At 42.7% G+C, this 22393-nt stretch overlaps 3 protein-coding genes across 4 annotated transcripts; all 3 read left to right on the top strand.

The window, feature by feature from the left end:
- The first annotated feature begins 4366 nt into the window (after nt 1-4366).
- On the top strand, nt 4367-9175 carry LOC143016336 (UDP-glucuronosyltransferase 2C1-like). Its single transcript, XM_076170616.1, has 4 exons — nt 4367-4473; nt 6468-6766; nt 6863-7576; nt 7998-9175. Exons 1-4 carry the CDS (start codon nt 4470-4472, stop codon nt 8580-8582), a joined length of 1602 nt encoding a protein of 533 aa, XP_076026731.1. The 5' UTR covers nt 4367-4469; the 3' UTR covers nt 8583-9175.
- A 1450-nt stretch (nt 9176-10625) lies between these two features.
- On the top strand, nt 10626-14269 carry LOC143016337 (UDP-glucuronosyltransferase 2C1-like). Its single transcript, XM_076170617.1, has 4 exons — nt 10626-10725; nt 11462-11760; nt 11855-12568; nt 12934-14269. The coding sequence occupies exons 1-4, from the start codon at nt 10722-10724 to the stop codon at nt 13516-13518; spliced, it is 1602 nt and encodes a 533-aa protein (XP_076026732.1). The 5' UTR covers nt 10626-10721; the 3' UTR covers nt 13519-14269.
- Nucleotides 14270-15571: 1302 nt separating this feature from the next.
- LOC143016338 (UDP-glucuronosyltransferase 2C1-like) lies at nt 15572-18925 on the top strand. 2 transcript variants are annotated; one of them, XR_012965515.1, is made up of 5 exons: nt 15572-15652; nt 16384-16682; nt 16778-17491; nt 17857-18648; nt 18732-18925. XR_012965515.1 is itself a non-coding variant. In XM_076170618.1 (4 exons), the coding sequence occupies exons 1-4, from the start codon at nt 15649-15651 to the stop codon at nt 18439-18441; spliced, it is 1602 nt and encodes a 533-aa protein (XP_076026733.1). In that variant the 5' UTR covers nt 15572-15648; the 3' UTR covers nt 18442-18715. The 2 variants fall into 2 exon arrangements, 1 of the variants encoding a protein (XP_076026733.1); XM_076170618.1 differs by lacking the exon at nt 18732-18925 and having other exon boundaries at nt 17857-18715.
- Nucleotides 18926-22393: the final 3468 nt, after the last annotated feature.

Raw genomic sequence — 22393 nt, 5'->3', positions numbered from 1 at the left:
GATTCTGTCTCATCTGCTCTTTCATTCAGACTGTGTATAGGAAGCTGGAGAAATTAGAGGTCAGTGTGCTTGTGTGTATTCTCCTGTATGTGTGTGTGTGTGTGTGTGAGCACACACGATTAAACAAACCAGACCAACATTTCTCCTCCTGAGGGCCTTCTTCTTATCTACAGACAAAGAATTTGACATTTTTCTTCAGAAGGAGCCTCAGCTGAGCTGTTTGATTCCTCCTGAGCAGGTCGGCACACGAGACAGAAACTTCAGCAGCTTCAGCTTCATTCACTGTTTATTTTTGAAGGTCTTCATCTGTCAGCTACAAGCTCCTGATATAACAGCCTGAGATCATCATCATCATCATCATCATCTTCATCTGCACCCTGAGGAAACGTCAGCTAGAACCTAGCACACACACACACACACACACACACACACACACACACACACACACACAGAGCATCATTATAATGGGAGAGTCATTTGGCAAGTGTAAACCTGCTCATGCTCCATCTAGTAATGGAAAAGGTGGATGGAGGAATGTGTGTGTGTGTGTGTGTGTGTGTGTGTGTGGCGACACTGACCAACGTTACACTAATGGGTTCTATCTTGACATTTGAATGAGTCAAACATTTCCCGTGAATTTCCCTCAAAAGAAAAAAGAAACCCGAAGGCGAAATTCTACTTTTCCCATCCTGACCTGAGGCGTGACGGCATCACAGGTTAAACCAACCATGACTGCTGAGTCAAGGTTCAGTGTAAAGAACTGCGGAGAGGAGAAGACATTTAAAGTTCACAGAATTTAGTTTTATTCTGGGTTTTCCCATTTCCATCCAGGTCCCTGCATGTGAGTGAAATTGTAATCTGAAATATTCTTTAAGTTTTTGCCTTCAGCTGCAGGATGTGACACAGGAAGTACAACCAATCAGCAACCAGCAACTATCAGCTGTACAGTATCAACGTATGAAAAGAGTGTCTGTCTGACAGCTGTGTATGTGTGTGTGTGTGAGTGCTGATAAAATTCATAGCAGATGATGAAGTTATTTACTTTTCAATCTAATTGTGAAGTAAACACACAACAGCAAACGATTCTGGAGGGAGTTTAGTTAGTTTCGATTTATAAATGAAGTCCACACAGGTTCCAGTGAAGAGGAGAAAGTCTGAGGGGACAACTCAGATGTTTAGCAGCCAGCGAGTCAATAATTACTGCACTGTGTCCCACTGTGTCCACGTCTCTGCACCCTGTGAGCTCTGATACCTAAAGAACGACTGTATATTACAGCCCAAATCGGGCTCAGAACTTATCAATCAACATTTATTGTCACGGTCACAGTTAACTTTAATGTTTCTTTCCTGATAACTGATCATCTGCTGGCCTCGTTATGCAGAACATGCAGTAAAGTCCTGACTGAAGGCAGCGTGATGATGTTCCATGAATGAATCCGACTCCAGATGGATCTCAGATTGAGTGAATCGATTTGACTGAAGAAACAAACAGCAGGTGGGAGTTTCTGTGTCCATGCGTCCGTCTGCTCTGTGGCTCTGTGTTTCCAGGCTGTGTTCTCATTGGTGGAGTGCAGAGCGGCACAGCACCCCTCACTGCTGCATGACTCACACACTCACACACTGCCCCACGTTTCCACACACTCATTATCCTGTCCACAGCCACGCTGAAAAATGAAAATGGTTTGAGCAGACTGTAACAAAAATAACCCATGTGATACTGTAATGGCAACTCTTATTTATTCAGACCCCAAGCAGTTACATAAGATGTGTTACATGGCAGACATACATGTGGGACTTTAGCTGAGCCTGCTTCTTCTTTAAACTTTGGTTGTTTACATTTAGCTCCAGACGCCAGCCAGGTGAGTTATTGATGAGCGACAGTGTTAAATTTAAAGTGTTTGACTGTGGTTGAGTGTTCTATCCACTTGATCATTAAAGGAAACACCTGGGAAAACAAGGAACACAACATGGAGAGCTGATGGGAGCAGCTTCCTGTCCAGGGTCCATTCAGGACGACGTTAATACAGTAAAAACAAAGTCCTTATGTGATTAAATTCTAATCCTTCTAAACGGAAGAGATTGTTGACAGATCAGGTGTTGCCTGTGTTGACCCGTCAAACATTTATTTTTCAGAGATGTCCTGGATTGAACCTCTGGATCTGAGTGGAGGGAGAGAGATGAGACATGCTGTGCATTCTGCTCTGCTCATGTATTAGCAGTTAAAGGCACAGAACACTTTGTGATTTAATGCTCACATGTTCCAATGACCAGGGTGTTAAATCATGAACATCCCCCAAATTGGATTTACAAGATTTTCTGTGTAGAATTACAAACGGGCACAACATGGAAAAACTCAAAGTAAATAAATATCAAAACTCTACATTTCCTGACTAAATGGACTTTGTCAGGTTTTTTTTTTTCCACTTCTGATGAATCACTACCAGCTCAAAAATAAATGAATTAAATATGAGTGTGACCGTTTAAAGCCGTTTGGACGTGTAACCCACTTCAGCTCTCACTGCCTGGGAGATCTTGGCGCTCGGCCTCAGACGACGTTTCCTCCGGCCGTCAGCAAACCGCCGCGTGATGGAATCTGACGTGGAAGAAATTGTCGGAGCACTTCATCCTCTTCCAGCTGAACACTATACACGACAGAGAAGAGAAGAGAAATTGATTTTCTATGGGGATTTGTCAAAGTCTGATGTAACCGGTGTGGAATGACACGTTTGTATGGGGGAGAGTCCTGGGAAATGAGAAATTCTATATCTCACATGAGTGCCGTCTATAGTTCTATGAGTAGAGGTTGGAACGTTGTGTGTGTTGAGTTTGTGAGTTGATTCCCACCCCGCATGGTGCATTTTGGCTGTAAAGTGTTTTTTCAGTGGACCACAGGAAATGTTGAATGGTAAAGAATCCAGATTCAACCAGAACACTGCAACAAATCATCAGTGTGTACCATCCACATCTCTGCAGGAACAATGTTTTATAAAGTCGGTGAACCTCTGCACACATCAGACGTCCATATGGTCACCGTGTATATAAATGTCGTAAAACAAAGTATGAGTCCGGGAACCAAGCGGCTGCAGACTCAACAGACGCCTGCTGCTCCACTTCTTCCATGTAGAGTGTGATGGATCTCTAACCACTGTGACTCTGACAACTGTCATGAAAAACTTGTATTTTTATAAAAGGCATGAAGTGAAAAAAGGTCAATTGGCAAAGGTAAAAATGCCTAAACATGATTGATGACCAGATATTTTAAATCAGTCAAAGTAGCAACACTACAATGCAAACACAATGCAATGTTTAAGGACTGCACAAGTTCACAAAATGTCCTCAGCCAAGGCTCTGATGACCTTTGGACCACTTTGTGATGGAGTAAAGATCCTGGTGTTCCCTGCAGCCTGGGGTCAATATGGATGTCCTGAAAGATGAACATCACACCAGGGGACAAAGCGTCACTGTGATAAACTGGCTGGTACCTCACAGAGAAACCTCACCTGTGCTCCTCCATCACCATCCCACAGGAGGAGGCTTTGCAGCAGCACATGAAGGTTCAGGATCTCACTGTCGTTTGCTGGACCACATTGGCCACATTATTGTTTGAGGAATTCGTATGACAATGCTTTTGTACTTGTTTGCACTCAGGCACAGAGGGGAGGAGCCTCAGCACTTATATTCTTCAAACTCACCAAAGATGTCCTCAGAATGGGGTTGGGGGATGGGGGTCACAGAACATAGGTGGTGATAGGACCCAGTGGAGCATTCTGCAATACAAAGTGTACAGCTTTGTGTTGGGGTTGGGTGGGGTCGAGGGTGGGGAGGGGGAGGGGGGTGGAGGAGGAGATTGTTTTTGTCCTGGATGTGTTTGAGGAAACCAGAGAAACGTTGCAGGTTCTCCAAAGGACAGAAAGAAAAGGGTAGATATTAACAAACTACACAGGATATATTCTATGTTAAAGTAAAAGGTAAAGTGAGAGTGCAGACACACACGAGGAGCTGAATTCATTCTTCCTGTAAAATCAAAACAATGAAAATGTAGTAGAAGGACCAGGCGAGGTGAGAGAATAGTGGTCTAACAGGAAAAGCGCGTGTGTAATGATGTTACCAAGGCGCAACATTTTGTACGTAGCAACAGGTTGAACTAATAATAGAACTACTGTAGTTTGTATGTTCCAAGTCATAATAAATGGATATAAACAAAGAAACAGAGGGAGGCATGAGGCCAGGATATAGAAAGACATTTAAACATCCTTTAACTGATCAACATGAATGTTAATCAATAACTTTGATTATTACTTGTTTGTTGTGGGATTTGTGGGTCAGCAGCGTAACGTCCATCCACATGTCATTCATTTACCTGTGATAAGACTGAACACATGTATGAGCCTGGAGTTTGAACTCAAATATATGAGGAGTTCTTCACGCTTGCGGTCAAGTCGGGCAACTGTCACCACTTCACCTCCAGCATGGGTAAGTCCACTTCCATCACCGTGAACTAACTATCATACCTGCCAAGATCAACACTGTCATATTTTGATGAGGTAGTTACTTATGTTTTCTGATGGCTTAGTGACCAAAGGTTGTCTATAAAAGGTTCATACCACCGATCCTGTGTCCATGTCTTTTCCACTAATCATTCCTCGACGTGAACCCACCATTTCGGTCACAATTGATTTTTTTCAGTAGATAAGTTGTTATAACAGGGTTATAAAAAGTAGATTTACCTAAAATTGTGATAATGGTGAATGGAAGTTAAGTTAAGTTAAGTTTAAACCTCTTAAGCCTGTAGTTTACATAACCACACTGAGGTTTAATTTATCATTGATGAAATGCATGAATTTGTTTTAAGTACAGACGTTTTCTGTTATCACATAGAAACAAAGTCTTAGAGCGAATATGATCAAACTATAAATTCAGCAGTAAAGCATGTGACATATGCATGTTTAAACTCTGATTAGCAAGGCAAAACAAGGCAATTTTATGTAAATAGCACATTTCAGCAGCAAGGCAATTCAAAGTGCTTTACAATAAAATAGAATAAAAGCATCAGGAAAAGAAAAGGACACTTAGACACAATAGAAACAGAAAAAGTAAAGAAAATAAAAACTAGTTTCCCCCGTAGTTTTACTTTGATTTATGCCTCTTTTTCTATTTGTTTACCCCGAAGTTGTTCCAACTGGGTTAGACTAAAACTTTCAACATTCCCCAATTTTAGGCAAACTGCCCTTGTAGTTTGTTCTCATGAAGATGCAAGCTGGTGATTAATTGTCTTCCTCACCTTGACTTTTACCCATGACTGGTAATTTGCATGGTCTTACCCTTAGATAAAACAGGTTAACTTCTCATTGCAAAGGATTTCTATTTTATTTCTATTTTGAATAAGATGGGTTACCTTCTCTCTCAAAGGCTTTCTATTTTACCTCTATTTGAGTCTGACCCCTGCAGAGGCCACCGGGTTCTAAGCTAAACAGAATAAATCAGGTAGTTAAATTAAGTTAAAAGGACACTTAAATAATAGTAGTAATTAAAAACATAAAAAAATAAAGCAGATTGAAACAAGCTACAACAGAATAAAGCAGGTAAAATTAGGTTTGAGTTTCAGTAGGTTACAGTGCAGTGAAAGATGATTTTGTTTAATTAAAGACAGCAGCAAACAGAAAAGTCTTCAGACTTGATTTAAAAGATGTGAGAGTTGCAGCTAACCTGCAGTTTTCTGGGAGTTTGTTCCACATATGCGGGGCATAAAAACTGAATGCTGCTCCAAAAACAACCACCTCAGTTTTGTCTTTGTTTAATTAATATTAAACAAATTCTGGCACATCCAGTCATTGATCTGTTCAATACATTTACTTAGGGTTTGTATTGGACCATAGTCTCCTGGTGACATGGTAATGTAAATGTGTGTGTCATCTGCATAATTATGGAAACTTATTTAGTTTTTTTCAATAATCTGAGCCAATGGAAGCATGTAGATCAGGGGTGCCTAATACGTCGATTGCGATCGACCGGTCGATTGCGTAGGCAATGTGGGTCGATCGCATGGCATTCCAAAAAAAAAAGAAAAGCACATCGTTAAAAGTTAGCCGACACCGACAAGTATGCACACTCGCCCGAGTCGGCACCCTCATCTGCCCCCCCCCGTCAACAGATATCGCGGACAGCAAGCGACCCCTTGGAGAGGTAGATCACTTACACTTGGTCTTTTAAAAGCTGAAAAAGTGTGGGCACCCCTGATGTAGATGTTAAACAGTAGAGGCCCCAGAATTGAGCCTTGGGGAACTCCGCACTTAATATTTGTCTGTTCAGATGTGAAGTTGCCTATCGATACAAAGTAGTCCCTGTCCTTTAATTATGATTTAAACCAGCTTAGTACTGTGCCAGAATTGATTTTGATGATGAAGAAACGGTGAGAAAAGGTAATTCCCCAGATAAAATATCATAATTCTTCTATCTTACATTTGAAGGGACCGGCCGATGGCGTTCCACCTGTGGAATACTTGCATTGGTCAGTGTTTGTCTGATGACCTTCGGACCACTTTGTAATGGAGCAAAGATCCTGGTGTTCCCTGTAGATGGCAGCCATTGGATCAATATGAAGGTCCTGATAGAAGAGCTTCATGCCAGGGGACACAGCATCACTGTGATACGAGCCTCCACCAGCTGGTACATCACAGAGGAATCTCACCTGTACACCTCCATCACCATCCCACAGGAGGAGGCTTTGGAAAACTTTTTTGATGAATACCTACAGGAAAACATGAGGGTACCGTTTCTCACTGTAGTTTGAGAATATCATGGGTACTTCATATGTTATATGTGTAATCATTCACTGACTTTGTTTGGCTGTTTTTGTACTCAGGTACAGCGGGAGGGAGCCTCAGCACTAACATTCTTCAAAATGAACAAAGACTTCCTCAGCATGCTTCATAAGGCTCATGTAACATGGTGTGATGCTGTCTCTCAACTCCTTGATGATGAAAATATGGTGAAGAATTTAACTGAGACCAAATATGATCTGTTTCTGACCGACCCAGCCATAGCATCAGGAGTTGTACTTGGGAAGTACCTGAAATTACCCATGGTGCTCAATGTTCGCTGGATCACCAGTGGAGAAGGCCACTTTGCAGTGGCACCATCCCCACTGTCTTACATCCCGGTTCCAGGATCTAGGTTAACAGACAAAATGAATTTCTTCCAGAGGCTAAGGAACTTATTTTTCTACAGCATCATCGTTGCCCAGCAGAAGTTCCTAATAGGGCCGGTCTATGAAGCCTTCTGTGATAAGTACTTTGAGAATGGATGTGACATCATCTCACTTCTTCAGGAAGCAGACATTTGGCTGTTCAGGTCTGACTTTGTGTTTGAGTTCCCTCGCCCTACGATGCCCAACGTGATCTACATCGGAGGCTTCCAGTGCAAAGAAGCTCAGCCTCTGCCAGGGGAGCTGGAGGAGTTTGTTCAGAGTGCAGGAGACCATGGAGTGATCATTATGACTCTGGGAACATTGGTCAATGGTTTGCTAAGTGAAGTTGCAAATGACATTGCAAGCGTCTTTGCCAAGATGCCTCAGAAGGTAACAATGTTCACACAAGTATGCAAGCACATTAAACAGTATTACATTACATTACATTACGATCATTTGGCAGACGCTTTTATCCAAAGCGACTTACATTGCAATACACGACCACCCTTCGCAGAGGGGGGAGCAATTGAGGGTTCGGTGCCTTGCTCAGGGGCACCTCGGCAGGGACTCGAACCAGCGACCCTCCGGTTCCCAAGCAGAAGCTCTACCCACTGAGCTACTGCCTCCCGGCAGTATATATGACATTATACAAACAGCATTTTGAGTGATTTCTTTGTGAATGTGTGCTCTATCTGCAGTGCATCCTCTACATTCCAATGAAACATTGTGTTAGCATAAAGTAACTGCATGTTGTACATAAACCACAGTACAGTTCTCTTCACTTCTAATTTTGTTTTGAATTTCTGATCAGGTGATATGGAGGCACATTGGTGAGCGTCCCTCAACTTTGGGCAACAACACCCTGATAGTGGACTGGATGCCCCAAAAGGACCTCCTGGGCCACCCACAGACTAAAGTCTTTGTAGCTCATGGAGGAACAAACGGTGTCCAGGAGGCCATCTTCCACGGGGTCCCTGTGCTGGGCATACCCTTGTTCTTTGACCAATATGACAACCTTCTACGTCTACAGGAGAGAGGAGCTGGAAAGATCATAGAGCTCGCTGATGTGAACAAGCACAGCTTTGAACAGGGTCTTCAGGAAGTGCTCAGCCAAGACAGCTACAGACAGAACATGCAAAGGCTGTCTCGTTTGCACAGGGATCAGCCGATGCATCCCATTGATCGCGCCATTTTCTGGTTGGAGTATGTGATACGTCATAAAGGGGCTGCTCACCTGCGTACCCAAGCTTACACCATGCCCTGGTACTCATACTACTCTGTAGATGTTCTGCTGGTTTTGCTGGCTGCTGTGGCCGTGCTGCTGCTCTCTGTTGTGGCTGTTTTCAGGTTCCTGTGTTGCAGAGGAAAGAGGAAGACCAAAACCAAACAACAGTGATTCAGATCAAAAAGTATTTACTAGAGTATGTAAGTATAGTATAGTAGGTTTGAGACAGTGAGTTCTATACTAAAGGTACTCTGGGTAGTTAGTAGTATAGTAAAGGTCTGTATTTTGTTGTGTACTTGTGTGAGATGCAAACATCAAAGATTTACAGTAAACCAGTTTTGAAATAAAATAGATTAGTGATTCAGGTTCAGGTTCTATGTTGATTGTAGCTTTTCTGCTGTGGGGAATTATCATCCAAGTTTGCATCTACACGAATGCATGGCTTGTTGTTGGTGGATTTATCCCACAATTCCACTGTGTAGTTCATTGGTTCACTCCTACCTTTGATTTTAGACTGCAAGTAGGCTGCTATTTCTGACAAACAACCTTTAATAAGCCCACTGTATCTGTATCTGTATCTGAATCTGTAGCAGGAAATGAGATACAGCCAAAAGTACTTGAGCATTAAAGCGCACATATAACACAAATGTCCATAAATCTGTTTGTTCCATAGGAAATCCCTGCCTTTTGTTTTTGATCAGTGGGATAAATGTGAATGAAATCTTTCTTTCCTTGGTCTTGAGGCATCTGGAGTGCAATGACGAGGTCTTTAATAAAAACATCCTGTATAAGTGTGCAATGACTCTGACTCAGCCCTAAGTGAAGTTGCAAATGACATTGCAAGCGTCTTTGCCAAGATGCCTCAGAAGTTAACAATGCTCACACAAGTATGCAAGCAAATAAACAGTATTATATTATACAAACAGCATTTTGAGTGATTACTTTGTGAATTTGTGCATCCTCTACATTCCAATGAAACATTGTTTTAATAAATACATTATGAAGTAACTGCATGTTGTACATTAACCACACTGCAGGGATCCTGGTGTTCCCTGCAGCCACTGAGTCAATATGAATGTCCTGATGGAAGAACATCATACCAGGGTACACAGCATCACTGTGATAGGAGTCTAAACTGGCTGGTACCTCACAGAGAAACCTCACCTGTGCTCCTCCATCACCATCCCACAGGAGGAGGCTTTGCAGCAGTACATGAAGGTTCAGGATCTCACTGTGGTTTGCTGGACCACATTGGTCACATTGTTCTTTGAGGAATGCGTATAACAATACTTTTGTACTTGTTTGCACTCAGGCACAGAGGGGAGGAGCCTCGGCACTTATATTCTTCAATCTCACCAAAGATGTCCTCAGAATGGTCCATCAGCTTTATTTCAACTGAGAGTCACAGAAAATAGGTGGTGATAGGACCCAGTGGAGCATTCTGCACAACAAAGTCTACAGCTGTGTGTTGGGGTGGGGTCAAGGGTGAGGAGGGGTGGGGTGGTGGAGGAGGAGATTGTTTTTGTCCTGGATGTGTTTGAGGAAACCAGAGAAACGTTGCAGGTTCTCCAAAGGACAGAAAGAAAAAGGTACAGACTAACAAGCTACACAGGATATATTCTATGTTAAAGAAAAAGGTATAGTGAGAGTGCAGACTCACATTACATTGCATTACATTATGATCATTTAGCAGACGCTTTTATCCAAAGCGACCCCATTACAGAGGGGGGAGCAATTGAGGGTTCGGTGCCTTGCCCATGGGCACCTCGGCATGGACTGTCGACCATCCGGTTACCAAGCAAAAGCTCTACCCACTGAGCTACTGCCGCCCTAGCACACACGAGGAGCTGAATTCATTCTTCCTGTAAAATCTAAACAATGAAAATGTAGTAGAAGGGGTCAGGAGAGGTGAGAGAATAGTGGTCTAACAGGAAACGCGTGTGTGTAATGATGTTACCAAGACGCAGCATTTTGTACGTAGCAACAGGTTAAACAAATAATAGAACTACCGTAGTTTGTATGTTCCAAGTCATAATACATGGATATAAACCAATAAACACACAGAGGGAGGCATGAGGCCAGGATATAGAAAGACATTTAAACATCCTTTCGCTGATCAACATGAATGTCAATCAATAACTTTGATCGTGACTTTCTTTTATTAAAAAAAGGTTGTGGGATTGTGGGGTCAGCAGCGTAACGTTCCCCCACATGTCATTCATTTACCTGTGATGAGTTTGAACTCAAATATATGAGGAGTTCTTCACGCCTGCTGTCAAGTCAGGCAACTGTCACCACTTCACCTCCAGCATGGGTAAGTCCACTTCCATCACCGTGAACTAACTATCATACCTGCCAAGATTTTCACTGTGCACTCAGCAATGTGTTATATTTTCATGAGGTAGTTACTTTGTATGTTTCTGATAGCTTAGTGACCAAAGATTGTCTGTAAAAGGTTCATACATGTAACAAGTAGAGCATACTTATCATTACACAACCATTAGAGTTTAATGCAATCTGAAATATGACAAACCTGAAAGATCAACATGAACCCGCCATTTTGATCATAATGTATGTTTTTCAGTAGATAAGTTGTTATAACAGTGTTATAAAAAGTAGATTCACTTAAAATTGTGATAATAATGAATGGAAGTTAGAGTTTAAACCTCTTAAGCCTGTAGTTTACATAACCACACTGAAGTTTGATTTATCATTGATGAAATGCATGAATTTGTTAAGTACAGACGTTTTCTGTTATCACATAGAAACTAAATTTTGGAACTAATATGATTGAACTATAAATCCAGCAGTAAAGCATGTGACATAGGGATGTTTAGACTGTGATTATCAGTGAATCTTTAAGTCAAAATCAAGTCAAATATACTTGAAACTAGATTATTGGTCTTTTAATTGAACTCATGGGATGTTTCAACGTCTGCAGTCTTTTGATCTCTATCGACCAACAAACAATGATTTTGATGATGAAGAAATGGTGAGAAAAGGTGACACCCCAGAGAAAATATCATAATTCTTCTATCTTACATTTGAAGGGACCGGCCGATGGCGTTCCACCTGTGGAATACTTGCATTGGTCAGTGTTTGTCTGATGACCTTCGGACCACTTTGTGATGGAGCAAAGATCCTGGTGTACCCTATAGATGGCAGCCATTGGATCAATATGAAGGTCCTGATAGAAGAGCTTCATGCCAGGGGACACAGCATCACTGTGATACGAGCCTCCACCAGCTGGTACATCACAGAGGAATCTCACCTGTACACCTCCATCACCATCCCACAGGAGGAGGCTTTGGAAAACTTTTTTGATGAATACCTACAGGAAAACATGAGGGTACCGTTTCTCACTGTGGTTTGACAATATCATGGGTACTTCATATGTTATATGTGTAATCATTCACCGACTTTGTTTGGCTGTTTTTGTACAGGTACAGCGGGAGGGAGCCTCAGCACTAACATTCTTCAAAATGAACAAAGACTTCCTCAGCATGCTTCATAAGGCTCATGTAATATGGTGTGATGCTGTCTCTCAACTCCTTGATGATGAAAATATGGTGAAGAATTTAACTGAGACCAAATATGATCTGTTTCTGACCGACCCAGCCATAGCATCAGGAGTTGTACTTGGGAAGTACCTGAAATTACCCATGGTGCTCAATGTTCGCTGGATCACCAGTGGAGAAGGCCACTTTGCAGTGGCACCATCCCCACTGTCTTACATCCCGGTTCCAGGATCTAGGTTAACAGACAAAATGAATTTCTTCCAGAGGCTGAGGAACTTATTTTTCTACAGCATCATCGTTGCCCAGCAGAAGTTCCTAATAGGGCCGGTCTATGAAGCCCTCTGTGATAAGTACTTTGAGAATGGATGTGACATCATCTCACTTCTTCAGGAAGCAGACATTTGGCTGTTCAGGTCTGACTTTGTCTTTGAGTTCCCTCGCCCTACAATGCCCAACGTGATCTACATCGGAGGCTTCCAGTGCAAAGAAGCTCAGCCTCTGCCAGGGGAGCTGGAGGAGTTTGTTCAGAGTGCAGGAGACCATGGAGTGATCATCATGACTCTGGGAACATTGGTCAATGGTTTGCTAAGTGAAGTTGCAAATGACATTGCAAGCGTCTTTGCCAAGATGCCTCAGAAGGTAACAATGTTCACACAAGTATGCAAGCACATTAAACAGTATTACATTATACCAGGGGTGATCAAAACGTCGATCGCGATCATAATCGCGAATGTTATATGGGTAGCCTATTGTTTAAAGTTAGCCGACACCGGCAAGTGCGCGGGCAATGGCACCGGCATGGTACTGCAGTACTTACTGGCACCGGGAAGTTGCCGGCGCCACCACCGGCCACTTGACCTTTCATTATACAAACAGCATGGAGTGATTTCTTTTTGAATGTGTGCTTTATCTGCAGTGCATCCCCTACATTCCAATGAAACATTGTGTTAGCATGAAGTAACTGCATGTTGTACATAAACCCGTTGTTATGAATTTTTGATCAGGTGATATGGAGGCACATTGGTGAGCGTCCCTCAACTTTGGGCAACAACACCCTGATATTGGACTGGATGCCCCAAAAGGACCTCCTGGGCCACCCACAGACTAAAGTCTTTGTAGCTCATGGAGGAACAAACGGTGTCCAGGAGGCCATCTTCCACGGGGTCCCTGTGCTGGGCATACCCTTGTTCTTTGACCAATATGACAACCTTCTACGTCTACAGGAGAGAGGAGCTGGAAAGATCATAGAGCTCGCTGATGTGAACAAGCACAGCTTTGAACAGGGTCTTCAGGAAGTGCTCAGCCAAGACAGCTACAGACAGAACATGCAAAGGCTGTCTCGTTTGCACAGGGATCAGCCGATGCATCCCATTGATCGCGCCATTTTCTGGTTGGAGTATGTGATACGTCATAAAGGGGCTGCTCACCTGCGTACCCAAGCTTACACCATGCCCTGGTACTCATACTACTCTGTAGATGTTCTGCTGGTTTTGCTGGCTGCTGTGGCAGTGCTGCTGCTCTCTGTTGTGGCTGTTTTCAGGTTCCTGTGTTGCAGAGGAAAGAGGAAGACCAAAACCAAACAACAGTGATTCAGATCAAAAAGTATTTACTAGAGTATGTAAGTATAGTATAGTAGGTTTGAGACAGTGAGTTCTATACTAAAGGTACTCTGGGTAGTTAGTAGTATAGTAAAGGTCTGTATTTTGTTGTGTACTTGTGTGAGATGCAAACATCAAAGATTTACAGTAAACCAGTTTTGAAATAAAATAGATTAGTGATTCAGGTTCAGGTTCTATGTTGATTGTAGCTTTTCTGCTGTGGGGAATTATCATCCAAGTTTGCATCTACACGAATGCATGGCTTGTTGTTGGTGGATTTATCCCACAATTCCACTGTGTAGTTCATTGGTTCACTCCTACCTTTGATTTTAGACTGCAAGTAGGCTGCTATTTCTGACAAACAGCATTTAATAAGCCCACTGTATCTGTATCTGTATCTGAATCTGTAGCAGGAAATGAGATACAGCCAAAAGTACTTGAGCATTAAAGCGCACATATAACACAAATGTCCATAAATCTGTTTGTTCCATAGGAAATCCCTGCCTTTTGTTTTTGATCAGTGGGATAAATGTGAATGAAATCTTTCTTTCCTTGGTCTTGAGGCATCTGGAGTGCAATGACGAGGTCTTTAATAAAAACATCCTGTATAAGTGTGCAATGACTCTGACTCAGCCCTAAGTGAAGTTGCAAATGACATTGCAAGCGTCTTTGCCAAGATGCCTCAGAAGTTAACAATGCTCACACAAGTATGCAAGCAAATAAACAGTATTATATTATACAAACAGCATTTTGAGTGATTACTTTGTGAATTTGTGCATCCTCTACATTCCAATGAAACATTGTTTTAATAAATACATTATGAAGTAACTGCATGTTGTACATTAACCACACTGCAGGGATCCTGGTGTTCCTGGAGCCACTGAGTCAATATGAATGTCCTGATGGAAGAACATCATACCAGGGGACACAGCATCACTGTGATAGGAGTCTAAACTGGCTGGTACCTCACAGAGAAACCTCACCTGTGCTCCTCCATCACCATCCCACAGGAGGAGGCTTTGCAGCAGTACATGAAGGTTCAGGATCTCACTGTGGTTTGCTGGACCACATTGGTCACATTGTTCTTTGAGGAATCCGTATAACGATACTTTTGTACTTGTTTGCACTCAGGCACAGAGGGGAGGAGCCTCGGCACTTATATTCTTCAATCTCACCAAAGATGTCCTCAGAATGGTCCATCAGCTTTATTTCAACTGAGAGTCACAGAAAATAGGTGGTGATAGGACCCAGTGGAGCATTCTGCACAACAAAGTCTACAGCTGTGTGTTGGGGTGGGGTCAAGGGTGAGGAGGGGTGGGGTGGTAGAGGAGGAGATTGTTTTTGTCCTGGATGTGGTTGAGGAAACCAGAGAAACGTTGCAGGTTCTCCAAAGGACAGAAAGAAAAAGGTACAGACTAACAAGCTACACAGGATATATTCTATGTTAAAGAAAAAGGTATAGTGGGAGTGCAGACTCACATTACATTGCATTACATTATGATCATTTAGCAGACGCTTTTATCCAAAGCGACCCCATTACAGAGGGGGGAGCAATTGAGAGTTCGGTGCCTTGCCCAGGGGCACCTCGGCATGGACTGTCAACCATCAGGTTCCCAAGCAAAAGCTCTCCCCACTGAGCTACTGCCGCCCTATCACACACGAGGAGCTGAATTCATTCTTCCTGTAAAATCTAAACAATGAAAATGTAGTAGAAGGGGTCAGGAGAGGTGAGAGAATAGTGGTCTAACAGGAAACGCGTGTGTGTAATGATGTTACCAAGACGCAGCATTTTGTACGTAGCAACAGGTTAAACAAATAATAGAACTACCGTAGTTTGTATGTTCCAAGTCATAATACATGGATAGAAAACCAATAAACACACAGAGGGAGGCATGAGGCCAGGATATAGAAAGACATTTAAACATCCTTTCACTGATCAACATGAATGTCAATCAATAACTTTGATCGTGACTTTCTTTTATCATAGAAGGTTGTGGGGTCAGCAGCGTAACGTCCATCCACATGTCATTCATTTACCTGCGATGAGTTTGAACTCAAATATATGAGGAGTTCTTCACGCCTGCTGTCAAGTCAGGCAACTGTCACCACTTCACCTCCAGCATGGGTAAGTCCACTTCCATCACCGTGAACTAACTATCATACCTGCCAAGATCAACACTGTGCACTCTGTGTTATATTTTCATGAGGTAGTTACTTTGTATGTTTCTGATAGCTTAGTGACCAAAGATTGTCTGTAAAAGGTTCATACATGTAACAAGTAGAGCATACTTATCATTACACAACCATTAGAGTTTAATGCAATCTGAAATATGACAAACCTGAAAGATCAACATGAACCCGCCATTTTGATCATAATGTATGTTTTTCAGTAGATAAGTTGTTATAACAGTGTTATAAAAAGTAGATTCACTTAAAATTGTGATAATAATGAATGGAAGTTAGAGTTTAAACCTCTTAAGCCTGTAGTTTACATAACCACACCGAAGTTTGATTTATCATTGATGAAATGCATGAATTTGTTAAGTACAGACGTTTTCTGTTATCACATAGAAACTAAATTTTGGAACTAATATGATTGAACTATAAATCCAGCAGTAAAGCATGTGACATAGGGATGTTTAGACTGTGATTATCAGTGAATCTTTAAGTCAAAATCAAGTCAAATATACTTGAAACTAGATTATTGGTCTTTTAATTGAACTCATGGGATGTTTCAACGTCTGCAGTCTTTTGATCTCTATCGACCAACAAACAATGATTTTGATGATGAAGAAATGGTGAGAAAAGGTGACACCCCAGAGAAAATATCATAATTCTTCTATCTTACATTTGAAGGGACCGGCCGATGGCGTTCCACCTGTGGAATACTTGCATTGGTCAGTGTTTGTCTGATGACCTTCGGACCACTTTGTGATGGAGCAAAGATCCTGGTGTTCCCTGTAGATGGCAGCCATTGGATCAATATGAAGGTCCTGATAGAAGAGCTTCATGCCAGGGGACACAGCATCACTGTGATACGAGCCTCCACCAGCTGGTACATCACAGAGGAATCTCACCTGTACACCTCCATCACCATCCCACAGGAGGAGGCTTTGGAAACTTTTTTTGATGAATACCTACAGGAAAATATGAGGGTACCGTTTCTCACTGAGGTTTTGACAATATCATGGGTACTTCCTATGTTATATGTGTAATCATTCACTGACTTTGTTTGGCTGTTTTTGTACAGGTACAGCGGGAGGGAGCCTCAGCACTAACATTCTTCAAAATGAACAAAGACTTCCTCAGCATGCTCCATAATATTCATGTAATATGGTGTGATGCTGTCTCTCAACTCCTTGATGATGAAAATATGGTGAAGAATTTAACTGAGACCAAATATGATCTGTTTCTGACCGACCCAGCCATAGCATCAGGAGTTGTACTTGGGAAGTACCTGAAATTACCCATGGTGCTCAATGTTCGCTGGATCACCAGTGGAGAAGGCCACTTTGCAGTGGCACCATCCCCACTGTCTTACATCCCGGTTCCAGGATCTAGGTTAACAGACAAAATGAATTTCTTCCAGAGGCTGAGGAACTTATTTTTCTACAGCATCATCGTTGCCCAGCAGAAGTTCCTAATAGGGCCGGTCTATGAAGCCTTCTGTGATAAGTACTTTGAGAATGGATGTGACATCATCTCACTTCTTCAGGAAGCAGACATTTGGCTGTTCAGGTCTGACTTTTTGTTTGAGTTCCCTCGCCCTACGATGCCCAACGTGATCTACATCGGAGGCTTCCAGTGCAAAGAAGCTCAGCCTCTGCCAGGGGAGCTGGAGGAGTTTGTTCAGAGTGCAGGAGACCATGGAGTGATCATTATGACTCTGGGAACATTGGTCAATGGTTTGCTGAGTGAAGTTGCAAATGACATTGCAAGCGTCTTTGCCGAGATGCCTCAGAAGGTAACAATGTTCACACAAGTATGCAAGCACATAAAACAGTATTACATTATACCAGGGGTGATCAATACGTCGATCGCGATCATAATCGCGAATGTTATATGGGTAGCCTATTGTTTAAAGTTAGCCGACACCGGCAAGTGCGCGGGCAATGGCACCGGCATGGTACTGCAGTACTTACTGGCACCGGGAAGTTGCCGGCGCCACCACCGGCCACTTGACCTTTCATTATACAAACAGCATGGAGTGATTTCTTTTTGAATGTGTGCTTTATCTGCAGTGCATCCCCTACATTCCAATGAAACATTGTGTTAGCATGAAGTAACTGCATGTTGTACATAAACCCGTTGTTTTGAATTTCTGATCAGGTGATATGGAGGCACATTGGTGAGCGTCCCTCAACTTTGGGCAACAACACCCTGATAGTGGACTGGATGCCCCAAAAGGACCTCCTGGGCCACCCACAGACTAAAGTCTTTGTAGCTCATGGAGGAACAAACGGTGTCCAGGAGGCCATCTTCCACGGGGTCCCTGTGCTGGGCATACCCTTGTTCTTTGACCAATATGACAACCTTCTACGTCTACAGGAGAGAGGAGCTGGAAAGATCATAGAGCTTGCTGATGTGAACAAGCACAGCTTTGAACAGGGTCTTCAGGAAGTGCTCAGCCAAGACAGCTACAGACAGAACATGCAAAGGCTGTCTCGTTTGCACAGGGATCAGCCGATGCATCCCATTGATCGCGCCATTTTCTGGTTGGAGTATGTGATACGTCATAAAGGGGCTGCTCACCTGCGTACCCAAGCTTACACCATGCCCTGGTACTCATACTACTCTGTAGATGTTCTGCTGGTTTTGCTGGCTGCTGTGGCCGTGCTGCTGCTCTCTGTTGTGGCTGTTTTCAGGTTCCTGTGTTGCAGAGGAAAGAGGAAGACCAAAACCAAACAACAGTGATTCAGATCAAAAAGTATTTACTAGAGTATGTAAGTATAGTATAGTAGGTTTGAGACAGTGAGTTCTATACTAAAGGTACTCTGGGTAGTTAGTAGTATAGTAAAGGTCTGTATTTTGTTGTGTACTTGTGTGAGATGCAAAAATCAAAGATTTACAGTAAACCAGTTTTGAAATAAAATAGATTAGTGATTCAGGTTCAGGTTCTATGTTACATTACATTACGGTCATTTAGCAGACACTTTTATCCAAAGCGACTTACAATAAGTGTGTTCAACAAAGGTAGATAAAAGGTTGATTGTAGCTTTTCTGCTGTGGAGAATGATCACCCCAGTTTGCAGCTAAATGAAGATTGCTTGTTGTTGGTGGTTTTATCCTTCAATTAATACACTGTGTAGTTCATTGGTTCACTCCTACCTTTGATTTCAGACGGCAAGTAGGCTGCTATTTTTGACAATGAACCTCTAATAAGCCCACGGATAAATGTGAATGAAATCTTTCTTTCCTTGGTCTTGAGGCATCTGGAGTGCAATGACAAGGTCTTTAATAAAAACATCCTGTATAAGTGTGCAATGACTCTGACTCAGCCCTTAGGTAATGATGAGTCATGTTATATGTGGCTTTGCATTCATCTCCCAAACCCTTTCATGCCAGGCTGCCAGCACAAACCCTCTGTCAAAGCTGAAAAAGGCACGGCCACATCAGATACGCTGAAAGATCGCAAGTGAGGTTTTCCAGATGAGAGATGACATGCAGCCAAATTTCCACTGGACCGGAGAACAAAACAGAATCCTACATAGAAGTTCAGTTTTAATCACGTTAAGTAGCTTCGGTACTTGATGAAGAGATAGAAAAACCATTCCACCATCACAGCGACGTTCCTCAATTAATAAATCATTGTATCTCAGACGGAGCTACCAGGACGCCCGAGGTAATCAGTGTTTTAATAGATCAAATGATGTCTTGCTAGTTGTTCTTTGTATTCATATCGATTCATGACCGTTACATCAGACTTAGATGAATGCCAGTGGGAACACATCCATTAAAACATGAAGATGGAAAATCCTATAATTTCCGAAGATGGACCATATTAAACCAATTTCCCTTCCCCAAACTGTCTTGAAATAAGTGATGTGAAGCAATCAGCCTGGAATGGAGAGCACTATTTGATAAAGCTTGAGCTCATATGGGTTTAATTTGCGGGATGAGAGGTTCTCCTGGTGAATACAATAGCGAGCCGAAGTACCTTTGGATTCTGGTTCTAAGAAATAAGGCTGGAGACTGCTGAGCCGTTTGATGACTAAAGCAAATCTGTGAAAATGTTCCAAGATACAAAAGTGCTGAGGTGATTTATGAGGCCTGAAGCACACTGAGTAGAGAGTAGATGATGTGTGTGTGTCTGTGTGTGTGTGTATGTACCGCATCTCATGAATCCATAGCAGCAATTCTGGCAGACGAACACAACTGCTGCTTCGAATGAATTCAAAATACGCATGCTTGCCTTCATACAGACAAGAAATGAATGTATAATTACCGAAAAGTACAAGTGGCTCTAGATTATGTTCATCATAGTCTGTAAAGTAGTCCTTCTCCCAAGACATTTCTGCCAGCTCTTCCTGGTGATTCCAAGACCTTCTCTGGATACTGAATCCCTTCAGCATATTCTGGGTCTGCCCTGTGGTCTCCTCTCAGTTGGTTGTGCCTTGAGTGCTTCTGGGGGAGCAGTGTAAAACTCTGAGTTCCCTCATAAAGGCCCGGCCTCTTGGCACCCTGAGGAAACTAATTTCAGTCGCTCATCAAGCGTAGGTAAGAGCAGGAACGAAGATCGACCTGTAAGATGAGAGTTCTGCCTTCAGGCCCCAGCAGGTTGATAGAACAGTAACAGAGTGAACGTGCCCTCAGGCCCTGGAAATGCTTCTTCAGTGTGAATAAAAACAAAGCTGCTGCTGCTGCTACTCAAAGAGGATTTATTTTGTTTTGACCCTGTAGTCATACGTTGAAAACGATCACAGCTCACTCACATGAAACGTTTTAACATTCCTGAGCGGAATTCAGCAGCAGTCTAGACAGTTCCCGGGAATAGTTGTAGAAAGTTCTGACCTCCCTGCCATCACAGACAGGCCTGAACAGATGGAGGCGTGAAGTGGTCATCAAACTAAAACAAAGGAATGTTTTGAAAAATGGCAAACGGAGACACGGAAAGTTGATGCATTTGATTCTGGAGGGTAAATGATGATTTAATGACCATGTGAAAGCGGCCAAACCAATAACTGTCAATCATTGTCTTTTATAAAAACAAATCAGGACTTGATTCTAATCAGATGAACAATGGACTCAAGTGTGCTTGAACAGATTTGTCTCTCTGTTGACTTAATGTCTGTAGGTATTGACATTCCAGTCGTCCCCTGGCAGTCAGATGTTTCCTCACGTCATACATCATCGCATACTTGCATTGTGCTGCAACAACAGTGTTTCTTGGCCGACATTCCACAGCATTTGACTTCTTCCTTACAGAATAGGTGTGCGCGCTTGGCAAGGTCAAAGCTCAAAGTCAACATTCAGCTGTCAAAAAAAGGGAAAAAATACTGAGCAGATGTGGAATTACGTTCTAGTTCTGTCCAAGATTCTAAACGCTACACAACTTTACAGCCTGCTGACCGACAGGAACCATTCTTTACTATTTCAATCAGTTGATAAGCAGCAAGAAGAAGAATCCTTCAACTGAACTGAAAATTAAAGCTCTGCTGCTGCTACCACAGATGGAACGATTTGAGTTGTACTGGAGGATCTTTGTGTACTGTTGCTTCAGACAGGGGTATGAATACATCTTCCACCTCTCCTCTCTGCTTCTCTTCTCATTAAAAACTTTTCCGGCCCGAGGGACTCCTTGACGAGTCCAGACGTTTAGGTCAGACACCCCACCATCTGCTGCAGGCCCGGCCCCTGTAGATACATAAAACAGGTGCTGTGCACGTCTCTATCTCCTCCACACTATCAGCCGCTGTGAGAGCCAGCATAGCGCCTTCCTCCTTCTGTGCTCTCCCTCCATCTGCTTTCATCTCGGGCTCCTTTTCTCTCCTTCTCCCTCCTTCTCATGTCATTTTATGCTCCCTGGTTCCTCATGGGTGGAAAATCGGTCCAGTGATCATGGCAAGTATTGGATGATGTCACCATGCATGTTCTGTGTAACAGACCAGTCAAGGTTGGGCTGTGAATACAGTGAAGGCAGATGGGTACATGCAGGATCAGTCTTGGGCTCTCCGGGGCCTGAGGGGAGGTTTTTCCTTGGAGTATCCTGATAAATCTGGCATTTGTTGCACAGTAAAAATGTCTGAACACAGACAGGCCTGGTCATCCATTCTCTGCAGGTTTTTACAAGGAGTCTTGGTATGCAGGGTGTCTTGTTCACACTGACAATGACAGGATCGTTGGTAATAAGTAACTGAAGATAAGTGACTCTTTGAAAAAGGCTGTAGGAGCAAAGATGAGGAAGAAGAGTGACCACCTCCATGACATCAAACAGTCTTTAAGTCAGAAGATTTCCAGCTCTCAATAATGACTAAGTTTATATTCAAGATAAATTAAAAATGTTCAATTTGAGTCTAATTTTAGCTTTCGCTTTGTGTTGGGTCGGGAGCCTTCTTCTTCCCTCCACATGCTATTGGGTTTTCATTTCCTCCTGCAATTTCAAGCCATTTGTGCTAAAATTTAACGTGTATAATAAAAGAGCCTGTCTTTATTTTCTATAGTCCTTTCTGCTTTGCTGTAATTGGCTGCCAAAGTTGAGTGGGCGTGGCTAATTCTTGAGAGAGCGCTGTAATCCTTGAGAGTCTTTAGTATGAATCAGACAAACAGATTGGTTTTCTCTGGCATGCATGAAACCTGACAAGCCAATTATCTTGAGGAGAATCTATTGAATGTGTTGCATATGGTGGTGAATGAATGTCTTTGTGTA

The sequence above is a fragment of the Genypterus blacodes genome, unplaced genomic scaffold (genome assembly GCF_046128005.1).
Source record: "Genypterus blacodes isolate CSIRO-AG114 ecotype Tasmania unplaced genomic scaffold, CSIRO-AGI_Gbla_v1 ptg000225l_1, whole genome shotgun sequence".
Lineage (NCBI taxonomy): Eukaryota > Metazoa > Chordata > Actinopteri > Ophidiiformes > Ophidiidae > Genypterus > Genypterus blacodes.
This window is presented reverse-complemented; position numbering and strand designations above follow the sequence as displayed.

Excerpts from the sequence above, each read along its gene's own strand:
- LOC143016336 (XM_076170616.1), top strand. Across the intron at positions 6,767-6,862 it reads ACCTACAGGAAAACATGAGG|GTACAGCGGGAGGGAGCCTC; the intron begins GTACCGTTTCTC and ends TTTTGTACTCAG. Across the intron at positions 7,577-7,997 it reads TTGCCAAGATGCCTCAGAAG|GTGATATGGAGGCACATTGG; the intron begins GTAACAATGTTC and ends ATTTCTGATCAG.
- LOC143016337 (XM_076170617.1), top strand. Across the intron at positions 11,761-11,854 it reads ACCTACAGGAAAACATGAGG|GTACAGCGGGAGGGAGCCTC; the intron begins GTACCGTTTCTC and ends GTTTTTGTACAG. Across the intron at positions 12,569-12,933 it reads TTGCCAAGATGCCTCAGAAG|GTGATATGGAGGCACATTGG; the intron begins GTAACAATGTTC and ends ATTTTTGATCAG.
- LOC143016338 (XM_076170618.1), top strand. Across the intron at positions 16,683-16,777 it reads ACCTACAGGAAAATATGAGG|GTACAGCGGGAGGGAGCCTC; the intron begins GTACCGTTTCTC and ends GTTTTTGTACAG. Across the intron at positions 17,492-17,856 it reads TTGCCGAGATGCCTCAGAAG|GTGATATGGAGGCACATTGG; the intron begins GTAACAATGTTC and ends ATTTCTGATCAG.